The sequence below is a fragment of the Perca flavescens genome, chromosome 19, assembly GCF_004354835.1.
Source record: "Perca flavescens isolate YP-PL-M2 chromosome 19, PFLA_1.0, whole genome shotgun sequence".
NCBI classification, from domain to species: domain Eukaryota; kingdom Metazoa; phylum Chordata; class Actinopteri; order Perciformes; family Percidae; genus Perca; species Perca flavescens.
The window spans coordinates 20,027,587-20,053,835 of NC_041349.1; the positions used below are offsets into that span (position 1 = coordinate 20,027,587).

The 26,249-nt window shown below is 40.2% G+C and overlaps 1 protein-coding gene across 2 annotated transcripts in view; it reads left to right on the forward strand.

Moving 5' to 3' along the window:
• The window catches only part of LOC114545625 (glucosidase 2 subunit beta), a 151,240-nt gene that overhangs the window by 25,924 nt on the left and 99,067 nt on the right, over positions 1 to 26,249 (forward strand). For both annotated transcript variants that reach the window (XM_028564041.1, XM_028564042.1), the window contains exon 8: positions 4,004 to 4,082. In XM_028564041.1, the coding sequence (XP_028419842.1) occupies positions 4,004 to 4,082 (79 nt within the window). The remainder of the gene's footprint in view (positions 1 to 4,003; positions 4,083 to 26,249) is intronic.

The following is a 26,249-nucleotide window of genomic DNA, read 5'->3' on the forward strand; positions in this document are numbered from 1 at the left end:
TTTATTTCATGGCACCATTTTGATGACTCTAGAAAGTATGACACCCCTCCAAAGCCCATGCATGTGTGATGTGTCAGCCTTAAAATGTTAACAAAAACAATAACATTATGTATAAAAACAGTGTTGGCAAAGGTTTTTAGATATAAAGGATCCTTTTTTGATGCCACCACTGATTTTTATACTGAAACAGTTTTCCCTGAGGATTTAACTCTTGCCAGGGTGAAAAGGCGTCTGTCACAGTATTTAGATAGGTATGAAATCCAATAAGAAAGAAATTCTTAAAGCATATTTTCTCTCCGTTTGGGCTTTTCTCATCGTACTGTACGGTTTAAGAAATGTACCAGAGAGGGCTTGAAGGCTGGGGAGTGTAAAAAAAGGAACACGGTTTAAATCTTGCCTAATATTTCAGTGGTACCTTTTTACCACCAAATGATCTACTGTCCTTGAACATCTACTGTGCTTGTCCAACCAAACTGCAGTTTAACCAATGTATACTAAAAATAGCAAGGTTTAGTGAAATAAATATATCGCTTTGGCAGATTTTCTGACATTTAAAGTCTTACGGTAAGAGTGAAGTACAAAATACAAGTTAAAAAGTAGGGCTATCCAAGGATCTTGCAATTCCTAATATTAAGGTATAAATCCTTTTCGATGGCAAACTGCTAATTCATTTAATAGCCACCAGCTAATACCATAAATATGCACAAAACAACTCTCCTTTAGGGCAGGCATTTAGTTTTATAGACAGCACTGTGCATAAAGGTATCTTTATGTAAATAATAAAACCTGTGATTTCTGTCAATGTGGATGAGGGGAAATTAGCATGTCACACATGGGCCAACAAATTCACTATTTATGCTCACTCACTTGTAATTCTTGTTTTCCAAGAATTAAGTTCTCAAGATAAATCCTGCTAATGCAGCAAAGTGAAAGAAAACAACACAAAGATGAGTAAGATAAAGTAGATCCATAACGTCACTGGATTAAAATGATTCATATTTTTGCTCTCATGTTTATTGTAATTTTGTATTGCTAATGCTATAAGATCAATGATTGTTTCTTGAGTACCTTATTCACATCCGTATGTATATGTAGTACACTCATTAGTTCCACCTTAACTTCTGATGCAGTGAAGTCTCATCAGTCTGAGCCGAGTGCACACATCTCATTCCCTGAAACTCCTACACCTTTGTTCTTCAGCAAACTTAAAAAAAAATGTAATTCAATGCCCTATTTGCATTGTTTAATCTTCAAGTCCCAACAGGCCCACGTGTCACGCCCCCCCCCCCCAATCTCCCAGATTCCCCTCAACCACCCAAGCTTAATCACTTGCTGTCGTGAGCAGTGTTTAACCTCTGATAGGTTTAAAGAGAATGGCATTAATTTTGCTTTCAAGCAAGATACTTAAATTTGTTGGTGGCTTGCAGAAAAACAGAGCACGTCATATCCAATGAGCCTGTCCCCTTAATGCTGTTTCTCCACTGCTATCCCCACACTCACGATCCTCACCTTCCCACACCACGCCTGGAAAAAAAATCAATACTGCTTAAGCTAACTGGGCATATTCTCCTGGAAAGGAAGCAGAGCTGGGCATAGTAAACTGAAAGCGCTATAAAACATATGGCTGCATTGAGGACGAAGTGCTTGTGCAGCGATTTTCCAGGGAGCGCTATGTGCCCACTTATGCATTCCTGCGCCCGGATGTTTACCATTATTCAGCCCTTCTGCCCTCCCCCTCCCCCAAAATCCCTTACCCTTCCCTCCCCAGCTCTGCCTCCATCCATCCACTGTATCTGCTCCATCCCAAGCGGTGTCTCCACGGGCTGCGCTTAAACAAACACATTACTAAGCTGAAATATCTGCAAGTGCCGCTTATTTCTATACAGCCATTGTTTCAGTCTGTCAGTCAATGGGATTCGTTGAGCTGGCTATCTTGAGGCAGGACATGTATTGATGCCTATTTGAATAAAGCAGGAGGTGGAGGCTTTGTATATGTATGCTACATCACCATTTTTTCCTGTATGGCTCTGCAGCTCACTCGCCCAAGTGTCAAGCTTGATTTAGTTTCCGTTATGATAAATGCAAAGTCCAAAGTCACTGGTATACCTGATGCTTGCACATTGCCAGGCAATTTGCTGACTTTGAACCGGATTAGCATGCACATTGCAGACTGTCTATCTTGTACAAAAAAGCTCTTGGCTTTGTCCCTATTGACACTTAGCAAAACACTACCCCCTTTTTAATCCACTCGATTGGAATTGCTAATTATCTTTAATGCAGATTCTCAGATAATTGTTCTCTCATTTTTACTGTTAACTAATCTCATTTTTGTGTCTATTTAATCACCAATAATTGCTGCACGACAACATTTTTAAAACTTTTAAATTCACTCTGAAAAAGGAATATGTCAGAAGCTTACACGCTGCTGATTATCATCATAATTGTATTTTAAAACAAATAACTGTAGAAATGTTATTGTTCCTGTGATGTGTGGGTTAGCAGGTTCAGACAAGTTGGTTGCATCTAGAACATGTAGTTAGTAAAGGTTCAGTCTGAAAGTTTCTTCCTCTCAGTTTGTACAATGGGGGAAAAAAATATCCCCCACAAATTGGTCATTTAGGTAGCTTGTGGACTTCCTCACCATTATTTTATCCCAGACCTTCCCAAGCACCACACACAAGTGCAACCCACTGTGCCAGCTGGCAGGCAGTTGGCAGCCCAGTGCAGGATTAACTGGTACCAGTATGCTGCCCTATAAATAGAGTCTACCAACTGCTTCAGGAAATGAACCATGATGGAGCCTCCCAAAGGCCCACAAACAGGTTGTGCTTTTTATCCCCTCCTCTATCAGGATTATATGTGTGTGTGAGAGTGAGTTCCCTAATTTTTATTGCGGTCTCTTTCAGTCAAACCCACTGTAGGTGTGCATTGCAAAGCACCTGCTTTTATGATGCCATGGTCTATGTGTATAATGCCCTCTGTTACTGCGGCCAAAGCCAGTTTTTTTTCCACACAAGATTTTCAGAGCTGCTGCTCTGCAGCTGCTGTGCCAACTTACAATGGAGGGAGCCATTGTTTTTTTCCTGCACTTACCCCGAGCATTGATCCTCTGTAGTAGAACAAGCTATTCGCTTTGTATGTTTGCCTGCACTTCCGCTTTTGATAGACTCTCGGGATTGATCCTGGCTATGCAGTCATTATCTCAGCTCAGTAATGTTAGTTTAGGTGGAACCTCAGAATGAAAGACACCAGCAGGGAAGAGTGGCTTAAGAAAAGATCTAAGTGTTCCAGGATAATAGGTGGTGCTGATTTTGATTGTGTTGTGTGTTGAGATGGGCTAAACTGACTGGCCTAAAGAATGAGCTTACTCAATTCACCCAATGTTCAACTTACCCTCATATCAGTAGAAACACCAGTAATGTTTGTTTGCAGGTTAGCTAGTGCTGCTTTATTCTGTCATCTCTAGAGGATAACAGAAGTACAGACTGGTTCATTGATAACTCGAAACAGGTTGTGCAGCATAATCCATGTTTTGTGAATCCAAAAGATTGTGCTTTGGGTCCAAAAGTACAATATTTATTTTTGTTTTCCTTTCTTGCAAAGCTCAAGTCCCGCTACAGCAAGTCCAGTGGAAATGTTGTGCTGGCCCTCAGGTGCTCTGGAATACATACTTCCTGAACAGGTTGTCGGTGTCGCTTGTAGTGGGAAAGGCACCGACATGTTCATGGAAACCAATCGTATAAAAAAGAAGCCTGTTCCAAAATGTGTTTTAAACTTCGAGGAATACTAAGCACATTTTCTTATTAAATTTGATTAATTTCATTCAACTCATTTTAAGACTGGAACTTTTATTTTGAGATGGCTTTTTATTTTTTTAAGTTGACTTGAATTGACAAACGTGTTGCTTTTTGTATTCATTTTAATGTAGGAGGACATTTAGTCATTGTACCAAAATACTAAGACTAACCCACTGCTGTTATGTCTTTTTTTTTCAACACAACAGTATAACAGTGGATGAAGTCCAGGCAAAAGTGGCACTCGTCCATGATGAAGAGCAGGTTCTCTCTGAGGATGAAGCAGTGGTAAGTTGTCTTTCACTCATGCAGTTTATACTACAATGCTGGTAGGTATTAGGGGTGGGGGAAAAAATCGATACAGTATAGTATCGCGATATTTTTCGTGGCAATACTGTATCGATACACAGACGCCAAGTATCAATCTTTTATGATATATGTGTTGGTCAGTCTGTCTGCTTGACAATCCCATTTTGCAGAAAGACAATTGAAGTGAGATGAACAAACTCAAAACTGAAATTTTATCTTTTTCGATAAAACAGATGTTGACAACATTTTCCTTTGGGGACATTTTGAAGTTGGAAAAAAAGTAAAACATTGCAATATATCGCAGAATATTGCAATATGTTTAAAATCGCAATAATATTGTATCGTGACATAAGTATCGTGATGATATCGTATCGTGAGGCCTCTGGTGATTCCCACCCCTAGTAGGTATAGTGAGGTCTGGAGGCCACCAAGTTGCCTTCACTTATGTTATGTAATTAGACCTGAATCCATGTCCTGTCAGACCTTAAGGTACTTAGATTCCCTAACAAAAACAACAAAAAAGTGTCTAGCAAGGTATTTGTAATATATAGTACATCATCTAAATATATAGTATACAGCATGTCCACTTTTGTATTGTTGGAGATATCCTTTAAAGGATAAGGGTGGCGTTAATTCTATATTTTCCATGTCGTCAATACATCCTATGGAAAGACCAACCTAACCCTAATTAAATATGTACTGTATATACAGTTAGGGCTGTAGAAAGCATCAACTTAGCACGCTAACGCTACACTGTACCTTGAGCTGATCTCTGTCATTCAAACAATTCTGAGTTGAAGTTGAACTTTTACAGCCATTTTAATAAAATGAAGGGTTTTGTTTGGGCTCGAGTCCATACATGCAGTTAATGGATACAGGCACACAGAACTGAAGGCTCGGTTGGCAACGAGCTAGCTCTGATTAGCGGTTAGCTCCGGTTAGCTACGTTATAAAGATATGGGTGGAGGAGCTGCCACTGAGAGGGGTAACAATCAGACTGATAAATGACGGTTCGGGGAGCTTTCACAGCAGCGTGGCCGCGGGGTTTCAACGGTTTTATTAGTACAGTTAATCCCACGGCAAGACCAGCAGCAGCTAACGTAACGATAGCCTCTCTGAGCTAGTGCAGTGTTGACGGTGTTGGCACGCAACTTCACGAGGGGGAGGGGCTGGAGGCAGCTCCTCTCTGTGCACTGTAAAAAAAAAAAATATATATATATATATATATATATATATATGTATATATGTGTGTGTATGTATGTATATGTGTGTGTGTGTGTGTGTGTGTGTGTATGTATATGTGTGTGTGTATGTGTGTATATATATATATATATATATATATATATATATGTGTGTATGTATGTGTGTGTATGTATGTATGTATATGTGTATGTATGTATGTATATGTGTATGTATATATGTATATGTGTATGTATGTATATATATATATATATATGTGTATGTATATATATGTGTGTATATATATATATGTGTGTGTATGTATATGTATGTGTATATGTGTATATATATATATATATATATATATATATATATATATATATATATATATATATATGTATGTATGTGTTTTTACTTATTTAACTGTCTAGTGTGTAATTGTGTGTTTTTCATACTATACAATGATTTATTGTTTGTCTTTGTTGAATAATACAAAGAAGACAAAGAGCTTAAAAAAATAATCGAATATCGAATCGCAATCGCAATATTTGGGGAAAAAATCACAATTAGATTATTTTCAAAAATCGTTCAGCCCTATATACAGTACAGGCCAAAAGTTTGGACACACCTTCTCATTCAATGCGTTTTCTTTATTTTCATGACTATTTACATTGTAGATTCTCACTGAAGGCATCAAAACTATGAATGAACACATAAACCCTTGGTGTTCTCTCAATGAGCTTCATGAGATAGTCACCTGAAATGGTTTTCACTTCACAGGTGTGCCTTGTCAGGGTTAATTAGTGGAATTTTTTCTCTTATTAATGGGGTTGGGACTGTCAGTTGTGTTGTGCAGAAGTCAGGTTGATACACAGCCGACAGCCCTATTGGACAACTGTTAGAACTCATATTATGGCAAGAACCAATCAGCTAAGTAAAGAGAAACGAGTGGCCATCATTACTTTAACAAATGAAGGTCAGTCAGTCCGGAAAATTGAGAAAACTTTGAATGTGTCCCCAAGTGCAGTCGCAAAAACCATCAAGCGCTACAACGAAACTGGCTCACATGAGGACCGCCCCAGGAAAGGAAGACCAAGACTCTCCTCTGCTGCTGAGGATAAATTCATCCAAGTCACCAGCATCAGAAATCGCAAGTTAATTCAATTTTCAATTCAATTTTATTTATAGTATCAAATCATAACAAAAGTTATCTCGAGACACTTTACAGATAGAGTAGGTCTAGACCACAGTCTATAAATTCCAAAACCCCAACAATTACAGTAATTCCCTCAAGAGCAAGCATTAGCAGTGGCTATTGCGACAGTGGCAAGAAAAAACTCCCTTTTAGGAAGAAACCTCGGCAGACCCAGACTATTGGTAGGCGGTGTCTGACGGGCCGGTTGGGGGCGTGATGAACAGTGGTGATAATAGTCACATTAGAAGTCACAGTGACTGCCCAGAGCTAGATTAGTAACAAGCATTTCTGGGACAGGATGCATACAAAAGTAACAAGTAGAGATGAGAGAGCAGCTCAGTGTGTCTTAGGGAGGAACAGCCTCCCCGGCAGTCTAGAATTGTAATAGCATAACTTAAGAGAGGCAGGTTAAAGAGAGGTGCCTGGTCGGGCTAGAATTCTCCCCAACCGGATCGGGCTGTACTGGCCTGCCTCCCTCTACTCTCGCTAGATTATTAATTATACAGTATAAAACTGATGACTACGAGGAGAAGCAGTGGGCCGGGTTAGGTGGACGCTTCAACTCCTCGTTCCCTAACTATAAGCTTTATCAAAGAGGAGGGTTTTCAGTTTACTCTTAAATGTGGTGATGGTGTCTGCTCCTCGAACCCAGACTGGGAGCTGGTTCCACAATATTGGAGCCTGATAGCTGAAGGCCCTGGCCCCCAGTCTACTTCCAGAGACTCTAGGAACCATAAGTAGCCCCGCATTCCGGGAGCGCAGTGCTCTAGTGGGACAATAAGGTACTATGAGCTCTTCTAAGTATGATGGTGCTTGACCATTTAGAGCTTTGTAAGTCAGGAGGAGGATTTTAAATTTGATCCTAGATTTCACTGGAAGCCAATGCAGAGAAGCTAATACAGGAGAAATATGATCTCTTCTCTTAGTTCTCGTCAGAACACGTGCTGCAGCATTCTGGATCAGTTGGAGAGTCTTAAGGGACTTATTTGGGCAACCTGATAATAAGGAATTGCAGTAATCTAGTCTAGAAGTAACGAATGCATGGACTAGTTTTTCAGCATCGTTTTGAGACAGGATATTCCTAATTTTGGCAATGTTACGAAGATGGAAAGAGGCTATTCTTGAGGTTTGTTTTAAGTGGGCGTTGAAGGATATATCCTGATCAAAAATAACTCCTAGATTTCTGACAGCAGTGCTGGAGGCCAGGGTAATACCATCCAGAGTAACTATATATTTCGAAAACGAAGTTCGGCGGTGCGTTGGTCTTATCACAATAACTTCAGTTTTGTCTGAGTTTAACATCAGGAAATTGTGGGTCATCCAGGATTTTATATTCTCAATACACGTTTGAAGTCTTGCTAACTGACCACTTTCATCTGGCTTAATTGACGGATATAATTGGGTATCGTCTGCGTAACAGTGATAATTAATTGAGTGTTTCCTAATAATATTACCTAGAGGAAGCATATATAAGGAAAATAGAATTGGTCCAAGCACTGAGCCTTGAGGAATGCCATGGCTAACTTTAGCGTGCTTGGAGGGTTTATCATTAACATTAACAAATTGGGATCGTTCAGAGAAATAGGACTTAAACCAGCTTAGTGCGATTCCTTTAATGCCAACTAAGTGTTCCAGTCTCTGTAACAGGATGGTATGGTCAATAGTGTCAAATGCAGCACTAAGATCTAGTAGAACAAGAATGGAGACAAATCCTTTGTCTGCAGCAGTTAGAAGGTCGTTAGTAATTTTCACCAGTGCCGTCTCTGTGCTATGATTCTTTCTAAATCCTGATTGAAAATCATCAAATAGACTGTTGCTATGTAGAAAATCACATAACTGATTAGCAACCACCTTCTCAAGGATCTTGGATAGAAAGGGAAGGTTAGATATAGGTCTATAGTTTGCTAAGACCTCAGGATCTAGGGTGGGTTTTTTCAGAAGAGGTTTTATCACAGCAATTTTAAATGACTGCGGTACATAACCTGTTAGTAAGGACATATTGATCATATCTAGTAATGAAGTGTTTACCACGGGTAACGCTTCTTTGAGTAGCCTCGTTGGGATGGGGTCTAAGAGACAGGTAGATGGCTTAGCTGAGGATATCTTTAACGTTAATTGTTGAAGGTTTATAGGATAAAAGCAGTCTAAGTATATGTCGGGACTCGTCGTTCTTTCTGGCGGTCCTGCATTTAAAGATGAACTGTTGGTAGTTAAGGGCAAAAGATGATGAATTTTATCTCTAATTGTTATAATTTTATCATTAAAGAAGCTCATGAAGTCATCACTACTCAGAGCTAGAGGAATAGATGGCTCAGTTGAGCTGTGACTATCTGTCAGCCTGGCTACAGTGCTGAAAAGAAACCTTGGGTTGTTCTTGTTTTCTTCTGTTAATGATGAGTAATAGTCTGATCTGGCTTTTCTTAGGGCCTTCCTATAGGTTTTGAGACTTTCTTGCCTTTCCAAACGGGATTCTTCCACTTTGGTGGAGCGCCACTTACTTTCGAGGTTTCGTGAGATTTGTTTTAATTTGCGAGTTTGGGAGTTATACCAAGGAGCTATTTTCCTTTGCTTTATCGTCTTCTTTGTGAGAGGAGCGACAGAGTCTAAGGTCTAAGTTGTAGCACCGTCTACAAATGTATCAATTTGAGAGGGACTGAGGTTAACATAGAGGTCCTCTGTTATGTTAAGGCACGACATAGACTGGAATGCTGTAGGAATACTTTCCTTAAATTTAGCTATAGCACTGTCAGATAGGCATCTAGTGTAGAAGCTGTTATCTGGTTTAGTATGGTCAGGTAGCAAGAATTCAAAAGTAATTAAAAAATGATCTGATAATACCAGATTCTGCGGAAATATTATTAAATCCTCAATTTCAATACCATATGCCAGCACAAGGTCGAAGGTCGAGGTGTGGTTAAAACAGTGCGTCGCCTTGTGCACACTCTGACTGAAACCGATTGAATCCAGTAATGAGTTGAAAGCAGTAGTAAGGCTATTGCTGTCAACGTCCACATGGATATTAAAATCACCTACAATAAGTACTTTGTCTGATTTAAGGACTACACATGATAAAAACTCTGAGAATTCAGATAAAAATTCAGAATACGGACCTGGAGCTTGGTAGACAACAACAAATATAATTGGCTGTTCTGATTTCCGTGTTGGATGTTGAAGATTAAGAACAAGGCTTTCGAAAGAGTTATAATTTAGTTTGGGTTTAGGGTTAATTAACAGGCTTGAATCAAATATGGCTGCAACTCCCCCTCCTCGGCCTGAGCCTCTAGGAATTTGACTGTTAATATGACTGGGAGGGGTGGCTTCATTTAGACTAACATATTCTTCATGGCCCAGCCAGGTTTCAGTAAGACAGAATAGATCAATTTGATTATCAGATATCAATTCATTTACTAGTACTGCTTTAGAAGACAAAGATCTGATATTTAGTAATCCACATCTAATTTTCCTATCCTTTTCTATCATCATTGCAGTGGTAGTTTTAATTCCAATTAGGTTGTTAAGTATTGCCCCTCTATTCACCACTTTGTGTGGTCTGTTGTTGATTATAATTGGAATAGTACTAGTACTACATGTTACTGGAATAGTACAAGTACTACACGTTACTGGAATAATACTAGTACTACATGTTATCCTACAGAAAACATTTTCAGATTCATCCACTTGTATAGTGCTATAAAGGTCCAATATGTAATATTTGTACTGTAATAAATCCAAAAATGACACCAATGCCTCATCAGATATTAAGGAAACATGTTAAACTGAAATACTATCTTTTCTGACAACAATGCTAATGTCAGTATTTTTTCTTTTTGAAATTTACATTCCGTGACGGAATTTATGTTTATGTTTTGATCTGTGTGTCGTTATCAACGGCCCAGTTTGACAGGCAGGCCGGGTAGCCAGATATACCTGTAAAAACGTAAACCCAGCACGCTACAGCTGTAACGGTAGTACAGCCATGAAAGCAGCAAACAAACGAACAGGATCAACGGAGATAGATTTCTACATGACATAAAAAAAGAAAACAGCATGTTTTAACAGTTGCGTGACCAGAGACGTACAGTAACAACCCCCTGGTAAATATTGGAGATGTATTTGAAAGATGGAGACAGCTTAGATCCCAAAAGGACGCAGAGTTGGCTTATTTTCTCCTGAACAGGTAAGCATTAGCTTCAGGCTAATTTATCACAGCTACTAGGGATGGGCATTTTTTGTCATTTCAACATTTGTGTACTCACATTGAATTATATAGCTAGAGTACCCGAGTTGGTTACTCGCAAAAACAATTGAGACAGCCAGTAAAGTGATCCCGACTGGTCCTGGCTTATGCCGCCATGCTAACCCTGCTAACTGTTAATGTTACCGGGAGGACCAGGCATGCAGCCCATGGCTGTTTACAACGTGTAGTTTAGCGGCTGGAGCCGACAACGGTGAGTGATTTTAAGCCACAAGAGGGGGGCTGTAAATCGGAAAGAGAGGACTGTGAGTTTGCAGTGTGTTTAGCGATTGTTGCCATAATTCTAAGCCAATGAAGTGTGTTCCGTCGGCAAGTTAGTGGTATTTTTAGCGTATTGTAATTCTAAGCCGAGGAAGTGTGCCTGACTGGCGTGTGGAGAGGACACTCAGGTTGTTGTGTTTTTAGCGGTTCATACTGTCATTTTAAGCCAAAAAAGTGTCTGTCAGTTGGTTACACAGCTCAGCGTGAGCACGGGCTTTTATGACTGTCAATATAGCCAGCATCTACCGTTAGCTACTCCGCTGTGCTGTGGAGTAATGTCTGGCTATGTGAGAAAAGCGTCTAGCAACATTGTTGTGAATGCTGCGGTCTCAGCCTGGCCACCCCCCTGAACTTCGAGTCTGGGCAGGAGGGGGCGGGGGAGACGACTCTCCAGTATTTTGAATTGGTAGTGCAGTAACAATTTTAACCGCTAGCTGCCAGTATTACATACAATATTACATATTGCACCAACAGCAGCTCAGACACAGAGTTCTAGCAGCAGACACATCTCTAGAACAACTGTTAAGAGGAGACTGCGCAAATCAGGCCTTCATGGTCAAGTAGCTGCTAGGAAACCACTGCTAAGGAGAGGCAACAAGCAGAAGAGATTTGTTTGGGCCAAGAAACACAAGGAATGGACATTAGAACCAGTGGAAATCTGTGCTTTGGTCTGATGAGTCCAAATTTGAGATCTTTGGTTCCAACTGCTGTGTCTTTGTGCGACGCAGAAAAGGTGAATGGATGGATTCTACATGCCTGGTTCCCACCGTGAAGCATGGAGGAGGAGGTGTGATGGTGTGGGGGTGCTTTGCTGGTGACACTATTGGGGATTTATTCAAAATTGAAGGCATACTGAACAAGCATGGCTACCACAGCATCCTGCAGCGACATGCCATCCCATCCGGTTTGCGTTTAGTTGGACCATCATTTATTTTTCAACAGGACAATGACCCCAAACACACCTCCAGGCTGTGTAAGGGCTATGTGACCAAGAAGGAGAGTGATGGAGTGCTGCACCAGATGACCTGGCCTCCACAGTCACCGGACCTGAACCCAATCAAGATGGTTTGGGGTGAGCTGGACCGCAGAGTGAAGGAAAAAGGGCCAACAAGTGCTAAGCATCTGTGGGAACTCCTTCAAGACTGTTTTCCATTTTCAACCATTTCAGGTGACTACCTCTTGAAGCTCATCAAGAGAATACCAAGAGTGTTCAAAGCAGTAATCCGAGCAAAGGGTGGCTACTTTGAAGAAACTAGAATATAAGACGTGTTTTCAGTTATTTCACACTTTTTTGTTAAGTATATCATTCCACATGAGTTCATTCATAGATTTGATGCCTTCAGTGAGAATCCACAATGTAAATAGTCATGAAAATAAAGGAAATGCATTGAATGAGAAGGTGTGTCCAAACTTTTGGCCTGTACTGTATGCATGTATACAATGACTAAGTCATTTCCTAAAACAACTGAATACTGTAGATCTTCGCAAACATTACTCAAACAGGAGTAAATAGTGCATTTGTTGGGAACTATTTGCGCATAAATACACAGTCGGTGCACAAGTGAGTATTTACAGCACTGGTGTATGTGAGATTAAATCAAAAGTACAAGCTCACTATTGCACGCCGCCATTATCATTTATACATACACCATATCAGATCTGTGTCTAATATAAATGCTTTAAGATATCCAATTTTAGCCATATAGTCGAGTCGTGTAGTTTAGCATTTTTCAGATTTGCCAAACAGCAAGCTGATACACATCTTCATCCTCTTTTGCTATCTCTGTGGTTTTTATATCTTGCTTAGGTTGACTGTATGTCTGTTGGGGTTGTTGTTTTCTCCACACGTACAACAGGGTCCCTTCCAAATTCATTTGAATTCTGAACAGGATGAGGACAGTTTTCCAACAGTGATTTTCCCTTAAGCTGCAATGTGTGAGAATGCGGCTGTCGGTTTCACTTTAAACTTGTTGAGCTTCCCTCTCACCAGGCAGCAGATATCAAAATCTCTGGCTGTAAACAAAATGGCTAGAGCTCAATTTTTCCTCTTCTGCTCCCTGTTCCTTTTTCTACTATAAATGGCAATTGGTATACACAATCATACACTCCTGCACGCTGCTGGGTTCTCCTACTGCAGGGCAGGAAAGTTTAACTTGTGAGTAGGTTGTCACATTGCTGAAAATGTGTTTACGGTGATGTTCAAATTTTTCACAAATTAAGTTTGCTGTATTTATGGTTAGAGGTAGAAATGTCCTCCACTATGTTGGGGGTGACAATGTGTATCTTGCATTGGTGTGCTAATTTTAGCTGCTGTAAAATGTCTAACTAGAGAAATTGTTTGGATGTTGTGCTGTTAGTATAGAACAGAAAAAAAGCTAAGCAGCACCAAAGCTGTAACCACATGAAAGACTGCCGGATGGGAAAAATCAGTGCTCATTTGTTATTTCTGCTGGCTAACTGGGAGGCATTCATAATGAATTCAACTGCACCTGAAGAGGATGAATCCGTATGAATATGCATGAATATGAAAATGTGTACTTAACTGCAACCACAACAAACGGTGATCAAGCTGGGCAAATTCAACAGGGTGCCATTGACAGTAGTTAACAGGCAATTTACATTAGAAGTGACAAGCGGCCCTGTGTTAGCACTTTAATCAAGGTCCAAGGGCAGTAACAGTTGTACTATACGAGAAGTTAATTCAGTGTACTGGGAGGTATTTAGAGAAACGATTTTGCTCTAAGACCATTTTTTATTCTTTGGCATTTCTATCATAGAAATACATTTTCTGCCGACTTTAACATTGCAATTACATTGCTGTACAGCCAGTTCATACCCTGAATATGTGTAAATCCTTTCACATTGATGAATAACACAGTTGTTGAGAGAATGCAATATTGCTGGGTCTTCATGCTGTACTCTTTTATATGTATGTGGACAGGAAAGGAAAACAATTGCTCAGTTGTAATATCTGAAGACCTTGATTACTTTTCTTCTGATGCTCAGGGTTTGGGCCATATATTATTTTTTGCACGCTTATTCAATTTGTGTCATTTTCACACCTTTTTATTGGTTTCCCCCTTCTCTTCCCTTTCTCTTAAGAAGCTTTGGCCTCCAAAGAAAATTTAGTTTCCACTTCAGCAGCCCAGATAATTCAAGAACAGAGAGGATTTTCCGGAGAACAATTTGATGATCAAAGGAGGCACTCCACTCGGGAGGGAAAAGGGATATTTTGATGCGGTGCTCCCTCAGTATTCTATCATTATGTTATAGCCCTCTATTCCTGGAGAAACCACTGTTAATGTAGATTCAAATTCACTCGCTTTTGGCAGGTAATCATAGGTATCCAAGAAGAATGTCTTGTCATTGTCAAAAATTAATTCTCTTTTTAAATAGTCTTTTTTAAACACATGTTAAACACAGCATAGAGACTTAAGCAGATATCATGTCAATACTGAAAACTGAAACATTTGCACTAAATCAGCTTTTAGCTAGTTCTCGCAAAGAGAGGACTCTCTTCTCTTTTGGCATTACCCATAGGACAATACATTCTCAGAAGTATTGATGTGTGACCAAGCTTGGACTGCAGCTATGTGCTGGTGAACAGAGCTGGAGGAAATTGCCTTCTCTCAAGAAATGGGCATTTGTGCAGAGGTGAAATTCACTTATCCATCTACTAACCACCAGCCTCCCCTCAAAGCCCCTTACTCAGTCTACCAGAAACACAGAGAGATTAAGAATATAGAATGTTATTCTTTCTCTTTTGAACAGGAAAGCGGAATAAATCCCCTGATTTAAAACAAAAGCAAAAAAACATTTGGTGTTCAAATACCTTTTGGTGGTGATAACAAGAGAGTAAAGTTTTTTTTAAAGTGTATAGATGAAAAACATTGCTGTAGATACATGAAAGCTTTGGAATTCCCCAAAACAGCTTGCTAGTGAGTGTGGAAATCTTGGTTGTTTCATAGTTTAATCATATTAGCTATACCACAGGGGTTCCTATATACAGTAGAAGAGAGCTGTCAATTAGTTGGAGCTCTTGACTATGTCACATGATCTTTACCAGCAGGAGTTGGCCCAGATGTCATTTCTATTTATTTCCTCTGAGCATTGTAAGGAGATTCACTTGAAGTACTTTAAACAAAACAAAAATTGTTATCATAAATACAGATAACCTACAGTAACTAGTGCTAAAACAATTCATTTTCATTGTCAAAAATGTACAACCATTTTCATAATCAAGTAGGAGTTTTTAAGGTTCCATATTGTAAAAAGTGAGATTTCAATGTGTTTATTGATTATAAAGCAGGTTGAGGTGCATGCTATATAAATAGGTATAAGATACAGTAAGTATCAAAACCCTCAATCCACAGAGAAATGCACACAGCCCATATTCAGACACTGTGCCCTTAAATGAGCCGTCAGGACTGCCGTACGTTTGTGACAACTATACTATGCAGGCTACAGGTAGAGAATGCCGTTACAGTCATTCCCCAGCTGCAATAATGGTGCAGAGATGCCCGAGAGTGCAGATGCGCAAGACCCGGAAGTGTTGACCAATCAGAGCAGACTGGGCTTTTTCTGGAGTGGGGACTTAAACGCTAAAACTCAGCATTTTACACAGGGGGTGAATACAGGTATATTCAGACAGACAGTATGATAAAAATAATTTTACATTATAAACATTAGAGCATGTAAAAAATGTTCTAGTAAAACTGTTGGTTAAACAATACAAGTTGTATGAAGATGTCACCTTGGGCACTGGAAAATTGTGATGTTATAGACCACAATTAACTGAATAGTTATGTTTAAATACTTCCCATAACATGATTACAGTTATGAACAGCAAAATCCTTTCCTATACCATTTATCAATCATACATCGTTCTGTCATAGTGACAGATTGACAGCATCCCACAAAGCTAGAAAGCACCTGCAAAGCAAGCCGGCCTGACATGACTTCACCTTTCTATCTTGGCAACAACACTGAGCTCTTTTGATGTTCACAACACAGAAAACAAACACTGGGTTCCCCTCCCACCCCTAGACACTACCAACCAAGGTCAGCCACTCGGCCCGGCTCTTCACACCATCTGTTTGGGGCTGGTTGACACTTAGCCTTAGCCAACACTGAAATCTCACTTCAGAGGGGGGCCCTGCATATTTGCATTCTGTTTTTGTATTGTTTATCAATAGGGCATATTTCAGCTATTTTTCATCTCAATGGAAAGAATTAAGATCTTGACGGAATGTGCAAGATGTTAGTGAAGAGAGACATTTAGTGATGCATATTGAATCAGTGTATAGGCTTTTAAAATGTGCTAAAAACAGTATAATGGCTTTTGACTTCTTATACAATGCTCCACATAAACTGTTCATTACATATGGAGTCCAGATATAACCATGACTGCAATTGTTGCACATTTAATCAACCCAAAAGACTGTTGTAATTCAAATTACAGCCACAGCCACAGGAAGGCAGGCATTACAGTACATACTGTTTTGATGATGTCTCGCCAGCCTCCAGAAGGGGGCAGCAGGCCTCTAAACTGAGCACGGGCTAATGGAAAAATGGAAAGTCACATTCACAGGTCATTTAATCTCTTTGTTTTGTCATGGGCTGGGCCTCTGGTGCTGTTTTCCTGCCTCGCTCTCTCAAAAAAAGAGTGAGATCCCTCCTGTTCAGAAATGAACAATTCTCATCTGCTTCCAAGAATTAGCTTTTTCATGCATTTGTAGGGAGGTTTCGTAAGCTTGCAATGATTCTAGGATTTGATGTGTCTTTTATGATGAGAGTTTTGGTTCTGGATGGGACTACAAGAGCAGTTTTCTTTTACGGTCTGTATTTAACTTTCTGAAATGCCTTTATTTGGAGCAGTGTATGCTTTTACGTCACCGAGAGTAACCTAGAAGTTTGATATCTGCAGACCTAAGCTGTACTTACAGTAGCATTCCAGTCTTACTGAACTGACTGTATGGATGTAGGCCATGATGTTACTTAACAGTGTATGCACAGGCTTGCCATACCACGCTGTGTTTGCTTGTGGATGACACAGTAGTAAAGTTAAGCCATACACAGCTTACACTGTATGATCTCAGTAATTTAGATGGTAGAATTAGGTATGTGCAGGCGAGCAGAATCATAGTATTAAACACTGGCAGCCATATACAGGTTTTGCATATCCGCTTCTGTATTCCAACAAGATTATAGTCTTGTGTTAAAAACCTGCTGGGTATATGAGGCTGGCTATGCTGAAGGGGAAAAAAGGGGTGGTCTGCACCTTTCCCCCCTCAGTACCATTCATCACCCCCCATCACACTCGTCATGTTTTTGCTCCCCAGCTGGAGTGCTTTCAAGCTATATAATGCGAAATGACAGGCTGAAACCAGAGGTGGAGTGATATGCGGTTTGTAGAGCTGAGGTAGAGAAAACTGACCTGCTAAAAAACGCTGTAAGGTGTCATGTTCTTTTGAGATGGGAGGACAGTGAGGGGAGGCGGAGGAGGGGTACAACTAATGATTTGGGTGGTAACTGTGAAAGACTTTTTTTTTTAATTTATTTATTTGTTTCAGGCTGCACACGTGACATTCCTCAATCTATTGTCTTGCCCTCTTCATCTGCACCTCCGCAATCGTCTTTATGTAAATGCCGTGATTGGATGCACACAGGTAATGGAACCAGTGGGAGGTCAAAGGTAAGAGAGGGAAGCAAAGTGAAGAGGCATCGTTTTATGCTGCTCCAACAAGTCCTTAAAAAAAAGGTTTAATATCAAGAAGTGTCTTGTCTTCTATCTGTCTGTATCTCTTCTATCTATCTGTGTGTATCTGTTTACCTACTCTGTTTATCCGTCACCTTTTTCTTTACTTAAATTCTGTTTACGGCTTCTTTCTTGACAAAATGTTGTTTTTCCACAAGCATCCCCCGAAGTATTGAAAATAATGGAGAAAAAAGTGAGATGTATAAAAAATACAACACTGTTAAGACTTAAGAAAGTTCAATCACAAAGCTGTGTTTGTACCGCTTTGACTCCATCGCTAAAAATCATCGTCTTACAAGCTGTAGTGACAAACCAACCTTAAAGCAAGCTCAAGGCAATCGTTTGTATTCTTATCAGCTTTAACCACTTGACAAATACTATTGATGTTGCACCTGTGTAACTGCAGCTCCCAAGAACAGGTTACACACTGTGCAATGAGCAACGTCCACGGAGAATAGACATTGGTTTCCTCTGGTACAATCTATGCTAGTGCTTCCCAGGTGAATGCACTGATCAGGGATCTTGTACAGTATCTCAAGAACAGAAAGGATGTGTTGGCATTGGGAGCAGTCTCTAAATACCCCATTGACTTTTCTGGAACATTTTAGAGGGATTATTCCTTAAATTATGCTAATGACAGAAAGTAGATAATTGTCTTATTTTATGTACATTCATATCTTTTTACAGTATAGTTGGGGTGGGTGGTGAAGTTAAAGTCAGTTTCACAATGTTAAAGTCGTAATCCTGAAGATTTCAGTTCTGGTTAATTTGGTGACACCTGTGGTTACTTGTGGTAACAACAAATGCAATTTGATACAAACACTCAAGCAGCTCAACTTTGTCAGAAATACAACAGAGGAGCAACTGTGCAGCTCAACTAAACAAACTTGTGTTGTTTAAATAAAGAAGTCAGTCAAAATAATTGCAACTTCAATCTGATCTGAAAAATGTCAACCATGAATTATATCAAAAACTGGGTTTGTTTCATGAGCATTTAAGGATTATAACTTAAAAAAGAAAAGAGTACATTATATATCAAAAAGGGGAAACATTCTATGGAATATAACTTTAAAGGAAAATATTGGTATTTTTCAAGATTTTATCTTCCTAATTGTGGCTGTTCTGGCTATGTGTCATACTAGCTTTGCACCTATCTCCTTTGCTGTACAGTGGTGTGAAAAAGTGTTTGCCCCCTTCCTCATTTCCTGTTCCTTTGCATGTTTGTCACACTTAAGTGTTTCGGAACATCAAACCAATTTAAACAATAGTCAAGGACAACACAAGTAAACACAAAATGCAATTTGTAAATGAAGGTGTTTATCATTAAAGGTGAAAAAAAATCCAAACCATCATGGCCCTGTGTGAAAAAGTGATTGCCCCCTAAACCTAATAACTGGTTGGGCCACCCTTAGCAGCAACAACTGCAACCAAGCGTTTGCGATAACGTGCAATGAGGCTTTTACAGCGTCCTGGAGGAATTTTGGCCCACTCATCTTTGCAGAATTGTCCTAATTCAGTTACATTAGAGGGTTTTCGAGCATGAACGGCCTTTTTAAGGTCATACCACAACATCTCAATAGGATTCAGGTCAGGACTTTGGCTAGGCCACTCCAAGGTCTTCATTTTGTTTTTTCTTCAGCCATTCGGTGGTGGACTTGCTGGTGTGTTTAGGATCATTGTCCTGCTGCAGAACCCAAGTTCGTTTCAGCTTGAGTACACGAACAGATGGTCGGACATTCTCCTTCAGGATCTCTTGGTAGACAGCAGAATTCATAGTTCCTTTTATCACGGCAAGTCTTCCAGGTCCTGAAGCAGCAAAACAGCCCCAGACCATCACACTGCCACCACCATATTTTACAGTTGGTATAATGTTCTTTTTATGAAATGCAGTGTTCCTTCTACGCCAGATATACTTGGACACACACCTTCCAAAGAGTTCCACTTTTGTCTCATCGGTCCACAGAATGTTGTCCCAAAAGTCTTGGGGATCATCAAGATGTGTTCTGGAGAAATTGAGACGAGCTTTGATGTTCTTTTTGCTCAGCAGTGGTTTTCTCCTTGGAACTCTGCCATGCAGGCCATTTTTGCCCAGTCTTTTCCTGATGGTGGAGGCATGAACGCTGACCTTAACTGAGGCAAGTGAGGCCTGCAGTTCTTTGGACGTTGTTGTGGGGTCTTTTGTGACCTCTTGGATGAGTCGTCGCTGCGCTCTTGGGGTAATTTTGGGCGGCCGGCCACTCCTGGGAAGGTTCACCACTGTTCCATGTCTTCGCCATTTGTGGATAATGGCTCTCACTGTGGTTCGCTGGATTCCCAAAGCTTTGGAAATGGCTTTATAACCCTTTCCAGACTGATAGATCTCAATTACTTTCTTTCTCAATTGTTCCTGAATTTCTTTGGGTCTCGGCATGATGTGTAGCTTTTAAGGATCTTCTGGTGGACCTTACTGTGTCAAGCAGCTCCTATTTAAGTGATGCCTTGATTGTGAACAGGTGTGGCAATAATCAGGCCTGGGTGTGGCTAGAGAAATTGAACTCAGGTGTGGACAACCACAGTTATAGTATGTTTTAACAAGGGGGGCAATCACTTTTTCACACAGGGCCATGATGGTTTGGATTTTTTTTCTCCTTTAATAATAAACACCTTCATTTACAAATTGCATTTTGTGTTTACTTGTGTTGTCCTTGACTTTTGTTTAAATTGGTTTGATGTTCCGAAACACTTAAGTGTGACAAACATGCAAAGGAACAGGAAATGAGGAAGGGGGCAAACACTTTTTCACACCACTGTACATATTTAGGAAACACACACCTCTGGCATAACAACGTATATCCTGACGGGAAGCAGCGCTAGCTAAATTAAATTATATTTTACATAAATCATTTATAATGCTCGTCTCTGAGTCCAAACTAAAGTAAACACCGAAAGCACGGTTCCCTGGATTAGCTATTGTAGCTAACTGCATAGGGATCTATGAAACATAGTAAAAACGGACACAGACACAATTATGAGAATAAGACCCAGGGTGAAAAATATAAGAATTTCCCTTTATAAGAATAGTTTGCCAATATTAATGTAGATGGTGATAATGCAAATGCATTTACAATCACATACAAAAAAATCTGACTGCAACATGTAAAACTAATACTTGAGCAACTCATTTTGCTCATAATAATTTATTTTAACAACTTTATTAAATAACAGTATCACTATTCACAATAAGACTTTAGTGAAAGTCACAATAATATACAGTATAGTTATTGCCCAGCCCCACAGTTTAGTCATCTGCTTAATGTTAGGTTTTTCAGTCTAAAGCATCACAAATCCGGATGAACTGTATTTGTTTGCAGATGAATTGCAGAATTCTCTATTTTATTTCTAAATATCATGTCGCATCTAATATTCTCTGACCCCAGACAGACCACTGGCTCCTGAAAGAACATCTTATTGAGGAACCTCATATCCTTTGTGGTGAAACGGTTGATGTGTTTTGTGTTTCCATGGTGACCCCGCCGTGCAGCACATAAGACAATAATGAAAGCTCTCAAAGGCCGCAGGGGCACCAGAATAGTGCACGTCCTCAATGTTTCAGCTATTGTGGCACTTGAAGGAGTTACACAACCTGACGTTCACCCTGAGAATGTTTCCTTCCCCCATCATCTCGGGGCTTTTGAGACCGGCAAAGATTGGGCTTGCTAGCAAAGGGATGACACACAAAATGACAAAACTCCTGTGTCTGTCTGTCAGGCGTGGTCTTTATCTGACTGACATTTGCTGGCTCAGGCTCATCCAGGCTCTGGAGAAGCCAGGGATAAGAGTCAGACACAGATGGCTTTTCCCTTGCAATTCTGTCTAGTGCAAGATTCAGTCGGGGGAATTTTTTTTCCAAATCTTCATTTTGTTTTACAGACTCTCTGAAATATTATTGCCTCTACAAAAGTATAAGAATCCAGTGAGTCTTCACATCCTGCAACAGTGTGTTTTTTTGCAGGGTTTTATTCTTTTTGTCTGCGCTGACCCAAACTATTGGTGATTAAGGCTTGATAGGGCTATTACTTAAGCAGAGACCTTTCTTGTCCTCTCGAGTAAGTCAAAAGAACAATGCAAGAAAGCCTTGTGCCATTTAATACTGATGAGCCAAAGCCAGCATGAAGGTGTGGGGGGGTGTTAAATTGATTGGCGAGAGAGAAAAAAGCATCTGCTTTGCAATAGCTTCACAGTTGCCTCAGAAGCACGCCTGCTATTGTTTCCAAATAAGGATACCCACTTCTGTGTGCCGAGGAGTGTCGCCTTCAGAAGACGTGTAAGAGGGATAGAAATTGTTGCATGAGAAACATTTAGAGACATCTTTTTTTTGTGCAGATTTTCAGGACCTTGATCTGTTTTCTTTTTTTAATAGCTGCCTAAAGTCCTTGTCTGTTCTCCAGGCAGTTTGGAGTTAATATGTAGGCAGAGAACAAAAGACAGGGGATAGAGGGCTGGAGTCAGCAGCTGATCCAATGACAGAAATGGCATTGAGGCGAGAGGGTCCCAGGTGTAATCATGACTCAAGCAACAATCCAAGATAGGGGGTTGTGTTTGAGGGGGGCAAGGAGCGAGAAAGTAGCATGGGGGCATCATGGAAACTTGTGTCCTGTGTGACAAGCTGCCGGTTGTGTCCATACTCCTTGACAGCAGGAAAAGCAAAGAGACAGGACACCTGACCCCTTTGACCTTCTCCAAAGTAAACCAGGACTCAGACTTTTGTTACTGAACAGCAGTGGCATGAGTGTGCACCTCTCTTGTCTCTGCATTTGTTTCAGTAAACTTGAGTCCAATGGTTTGACGTCACTGGTGCTCAGATACCAGAAATGTTTGCTGACTGGAAAGACCAAAATGCTATGAGAAGATGTTTTTGCGTACTTTTAAGTCTTTTGTTTCACCCCCTCCCTGTATTTCTATGCCATTATTGGCGTGTTATCAAGACGCATACTTGGTTTTTAGTATGTTTATCAACGCCGTTTGGCCTCCGTTGACTTCCGTTACCTTGCGATTGCGTATGAATTGACGCTGTAGCGAGTAGTATGAAATGGGTAAAACACAGGACTGGGTAAAACACAGTACTTTCACCCAGGAGAGCGGGGATCGTGTCCGCGTGTGACGTTTCCTTCGTGTCCCGCATGGGACGTTTCCTTTCCACGTTTGTTCTTTTCCTAAACCCTACCCCATTCTTCCTTTCCTAAACTTAACCGGTTGTTCTTTTCCTAAACCCAAGCCGTGTGTCACGTTTCCTAAACCCAACCGTAGCCTCGTGATAACACGTAGCCTCGCAATAACACGGCACGTGGCTTTAGAAAGTGGCGTGTATGTTTACCCGAAGTCATGATGTCATGTTGTATGTTATATATAAACCAATGTGTTACTGTTGTTGTTGTTGATGGAACACATCTGGTCTGGTGTTTTCAGTTTAATAAGGTTGGAGAATGTAGTGACAGTAAATTGTCACTAAACCGTGTCGCTGCGAACCAATCAGGTTATCATTGTCTTGTTGGTCAAAGCACACGAATGCTCGCAGGTGACAATTCTGTGCACCAAGTGTGCACAGCCCTTACCACAATGTGCATGTGTGTGTTCTGTGGTTTACTGAACATCCAGCATGTAGCTACTGGTTAAATAGTTAATACTGAAAATATAGAGAAATACTTTTTAATAGGAGCTACTACTGGCACAGCCTCAATTCCCAGATCAGCAACATTGACCATGAGCCATTTCTGCTTTATTTTGTGCTGATGGCTGTTCATTACTTTAAACATAAAAGATTGTAAATAATACATTTTAGCGTAGGGTTCCAAAGATTTTGCCCTTTTTGCTATAAATGAAATGATGACATTATTTCCTGAACTGAAACTATAATTTTTGCAATGTATGTAAGTCACATAGAACGTGGTTGTGAAAACATGAGTAAACTTTCCTGTATCTCTATAGTTGTTTTATAACAAGGGTTAAACTAAGGACCTGATTATACTCATGCTTGTTTATTATTTGGATTTCTACACCGGTCGTGGTTGTGTGACTGTGCACTTAAGTCAGGATCGGTATTGTTGTCACTCTGACTCCCTCCCTCCCTTCCTGCTTCTTTCTCTTACACTCCCCTTACTCCCTCTACAGAGTGACATTTATTAATTAAATATGTGTACTGCCGCAGGACGTGCTTCCCTTTCCACTATCTCCAGACACTAATAATTACATTGGCATTTAGCTCCGTGATAAGCCGACCCTATGGCCTTTATGAAATGTTCCCTGAGCCCGGATACTGAGCAAAATATAGACTGATGCGATGCTATAAATCGATCCATCTGCCTGTCTTCTCGCTTTTATCTTAGGAAAAGAGGCACTGTTCATTAGCATGGTTAAAGAATCTAACAACACCTGATTTTTACATCATTAAAGGTTGAAATTGGACTTTCCTGAAAGATGGTTAGAGCTGATGATGACAAGTTATTACAGGTCAATAAATGTCACAGGGACCACTGTCATTTATAAAACATACTCCTCTGTAGCCTTTAAGTATAAAGGTTATTTTTTTTAATGGCACAGTATAGACTTTAAGGCTCCATTTATCATGTTTGATTAATATGGTCCAAGCCAAATATTTGTTATATAACTTTAATTGAATTCTAGAGTTTGAAAACACATTTTATTGTGACTTCCACTGACATACAGAATACTAAGATACAGTGGGGCAAAAAAGTATTTAGTCAGCTACCAATTGAGCAAGTTCTCCCACTTAAAAAGATGAGAGAGGCCTGTAATTTTCATCATCATAGGTACACTTCAACTATGAGAGACAAAATGAGGAAACAAAATCCAGAAAATCACATTGTAGGATTTTTAATGAATTTATTTGAAATTATGGTGAAAAATAGGTATTTGGTCAATAACAAAAGTTCATCTCAATACTTTGTTATATACCCTTTGTTGGCAATGACAGAGGTCAAATGTTTTCTGTAAGTCTTCACAAGGTTTTCACACACTGTTGCTGATATTTTGGCCCATTCCTCCATGCAGATCTCCTCTAGAGCAGTGATGTTTTGGGGCTGTCGCTGGGCAACATGGACTTTCAACTCCCTCCAAAGATTTTCTATGGGGTTGAGATCTGGAGACTGGCTAGGCCACTGCAGGACCCTGAAATGCTTCTTACAAAGCCACTCCTTCGTTGCCCGGGCGGTGTGTTTGGGATCATTGTCATGCTGAAATACCCAGCCACGTTTCATCTTCAATGCCCTTGCTGATGGAAGGAGGTTTTCACTAAAATTTCACGATACATGGCCCCATTCATTCTTTCCTTTACACGGATCAGTCGTCCTGATCCCTTTGCAGAAAAACAGCCCCAAAGCATGATGTTTCCACCCCCATGCTTCACAGTAGGTATGGTGTTCATTGGATGCAACTCAGCATTCTTTGAGTTGAGTTTTTACCAAAAAGTTCTATTTTGGTTTCATCTGACCATATGACATTCTCCCAATCCTCTTCTGGATCATCCAAATGCTCTCTAGCAAACTTCAGACGGGCGTGGACACGTACTGGCTTAAGCAGGGGGATACGTCTGGCACTGCAGGATTTGAGTCCCTGGCGGCGTAGTGTGTTACTGATGGTAGCCTTTGTTACTTTGGTCCCAGCTCTCTGCAGGTCATTCACTAGGTCCCCCCGTGTGGTTCTGGGATTTTTTCTCACCGTTCTTTTGATCATTTTGACCCCACGGGGTGAGATCTTGCATGGAGCCCCAGATCGAGGGAGATTATCAGTGGTCTTGTATGTCTTCCATTTTCTAATAATTGCTCCCACAGTTGATTTCTTCACACCAAGTGGCTTACCTATACGGTCTTCCCAGACCGGTGCAGGTCTACAATTTTGTTTCTGGTGTCCTTTGACAGCTCTTTGGTCTTGGCCATAGTGGAGTTTGGAGTGTGACTGTTTGAGGTTGTGGACAGGTGTCTTTTATACTGATACCAAGTTCAAACAAGTGCCATTAATACAGGTAACGAGTGGAGGACAGAAGAGCCTCTTAAAAAAGAAGTTACAGGTCTGTGAGAGCCAGAAATCTTGCTTGTTTGTGTGAGGTGACCAAATACTTATTTTACAGAGGAATTTACCAATTAATTCATTAAAAAACCTACAATGTGATTTTCTGGATTTTTTTTCTCATTTTGTCTCTCATAGTTGAAGTGTACCTATGATGAAAATTACAGGCCTCTCTCATCTTTTTAAGTGGGAGAACTTGCACAATTGGTTGCTGACTAAATACTTTTTTGCCCCACTGTATGTACATGCAGTAGTTTTAATAAGCAAAGAAAATGATGGATAAGCTAAGCTCAACTGCATTAGTGTTTCCCTTTTAAGATTAGGCCTTTGCAGATCTAAGTGAAACCAGCCAAAAAGCTTTAGAGTATTAAGTTTGATTTTGATTTACCTAATTACTTTGCCTCAGGTGGCCTAATTCGGCTGGTGCATTGCAAGATA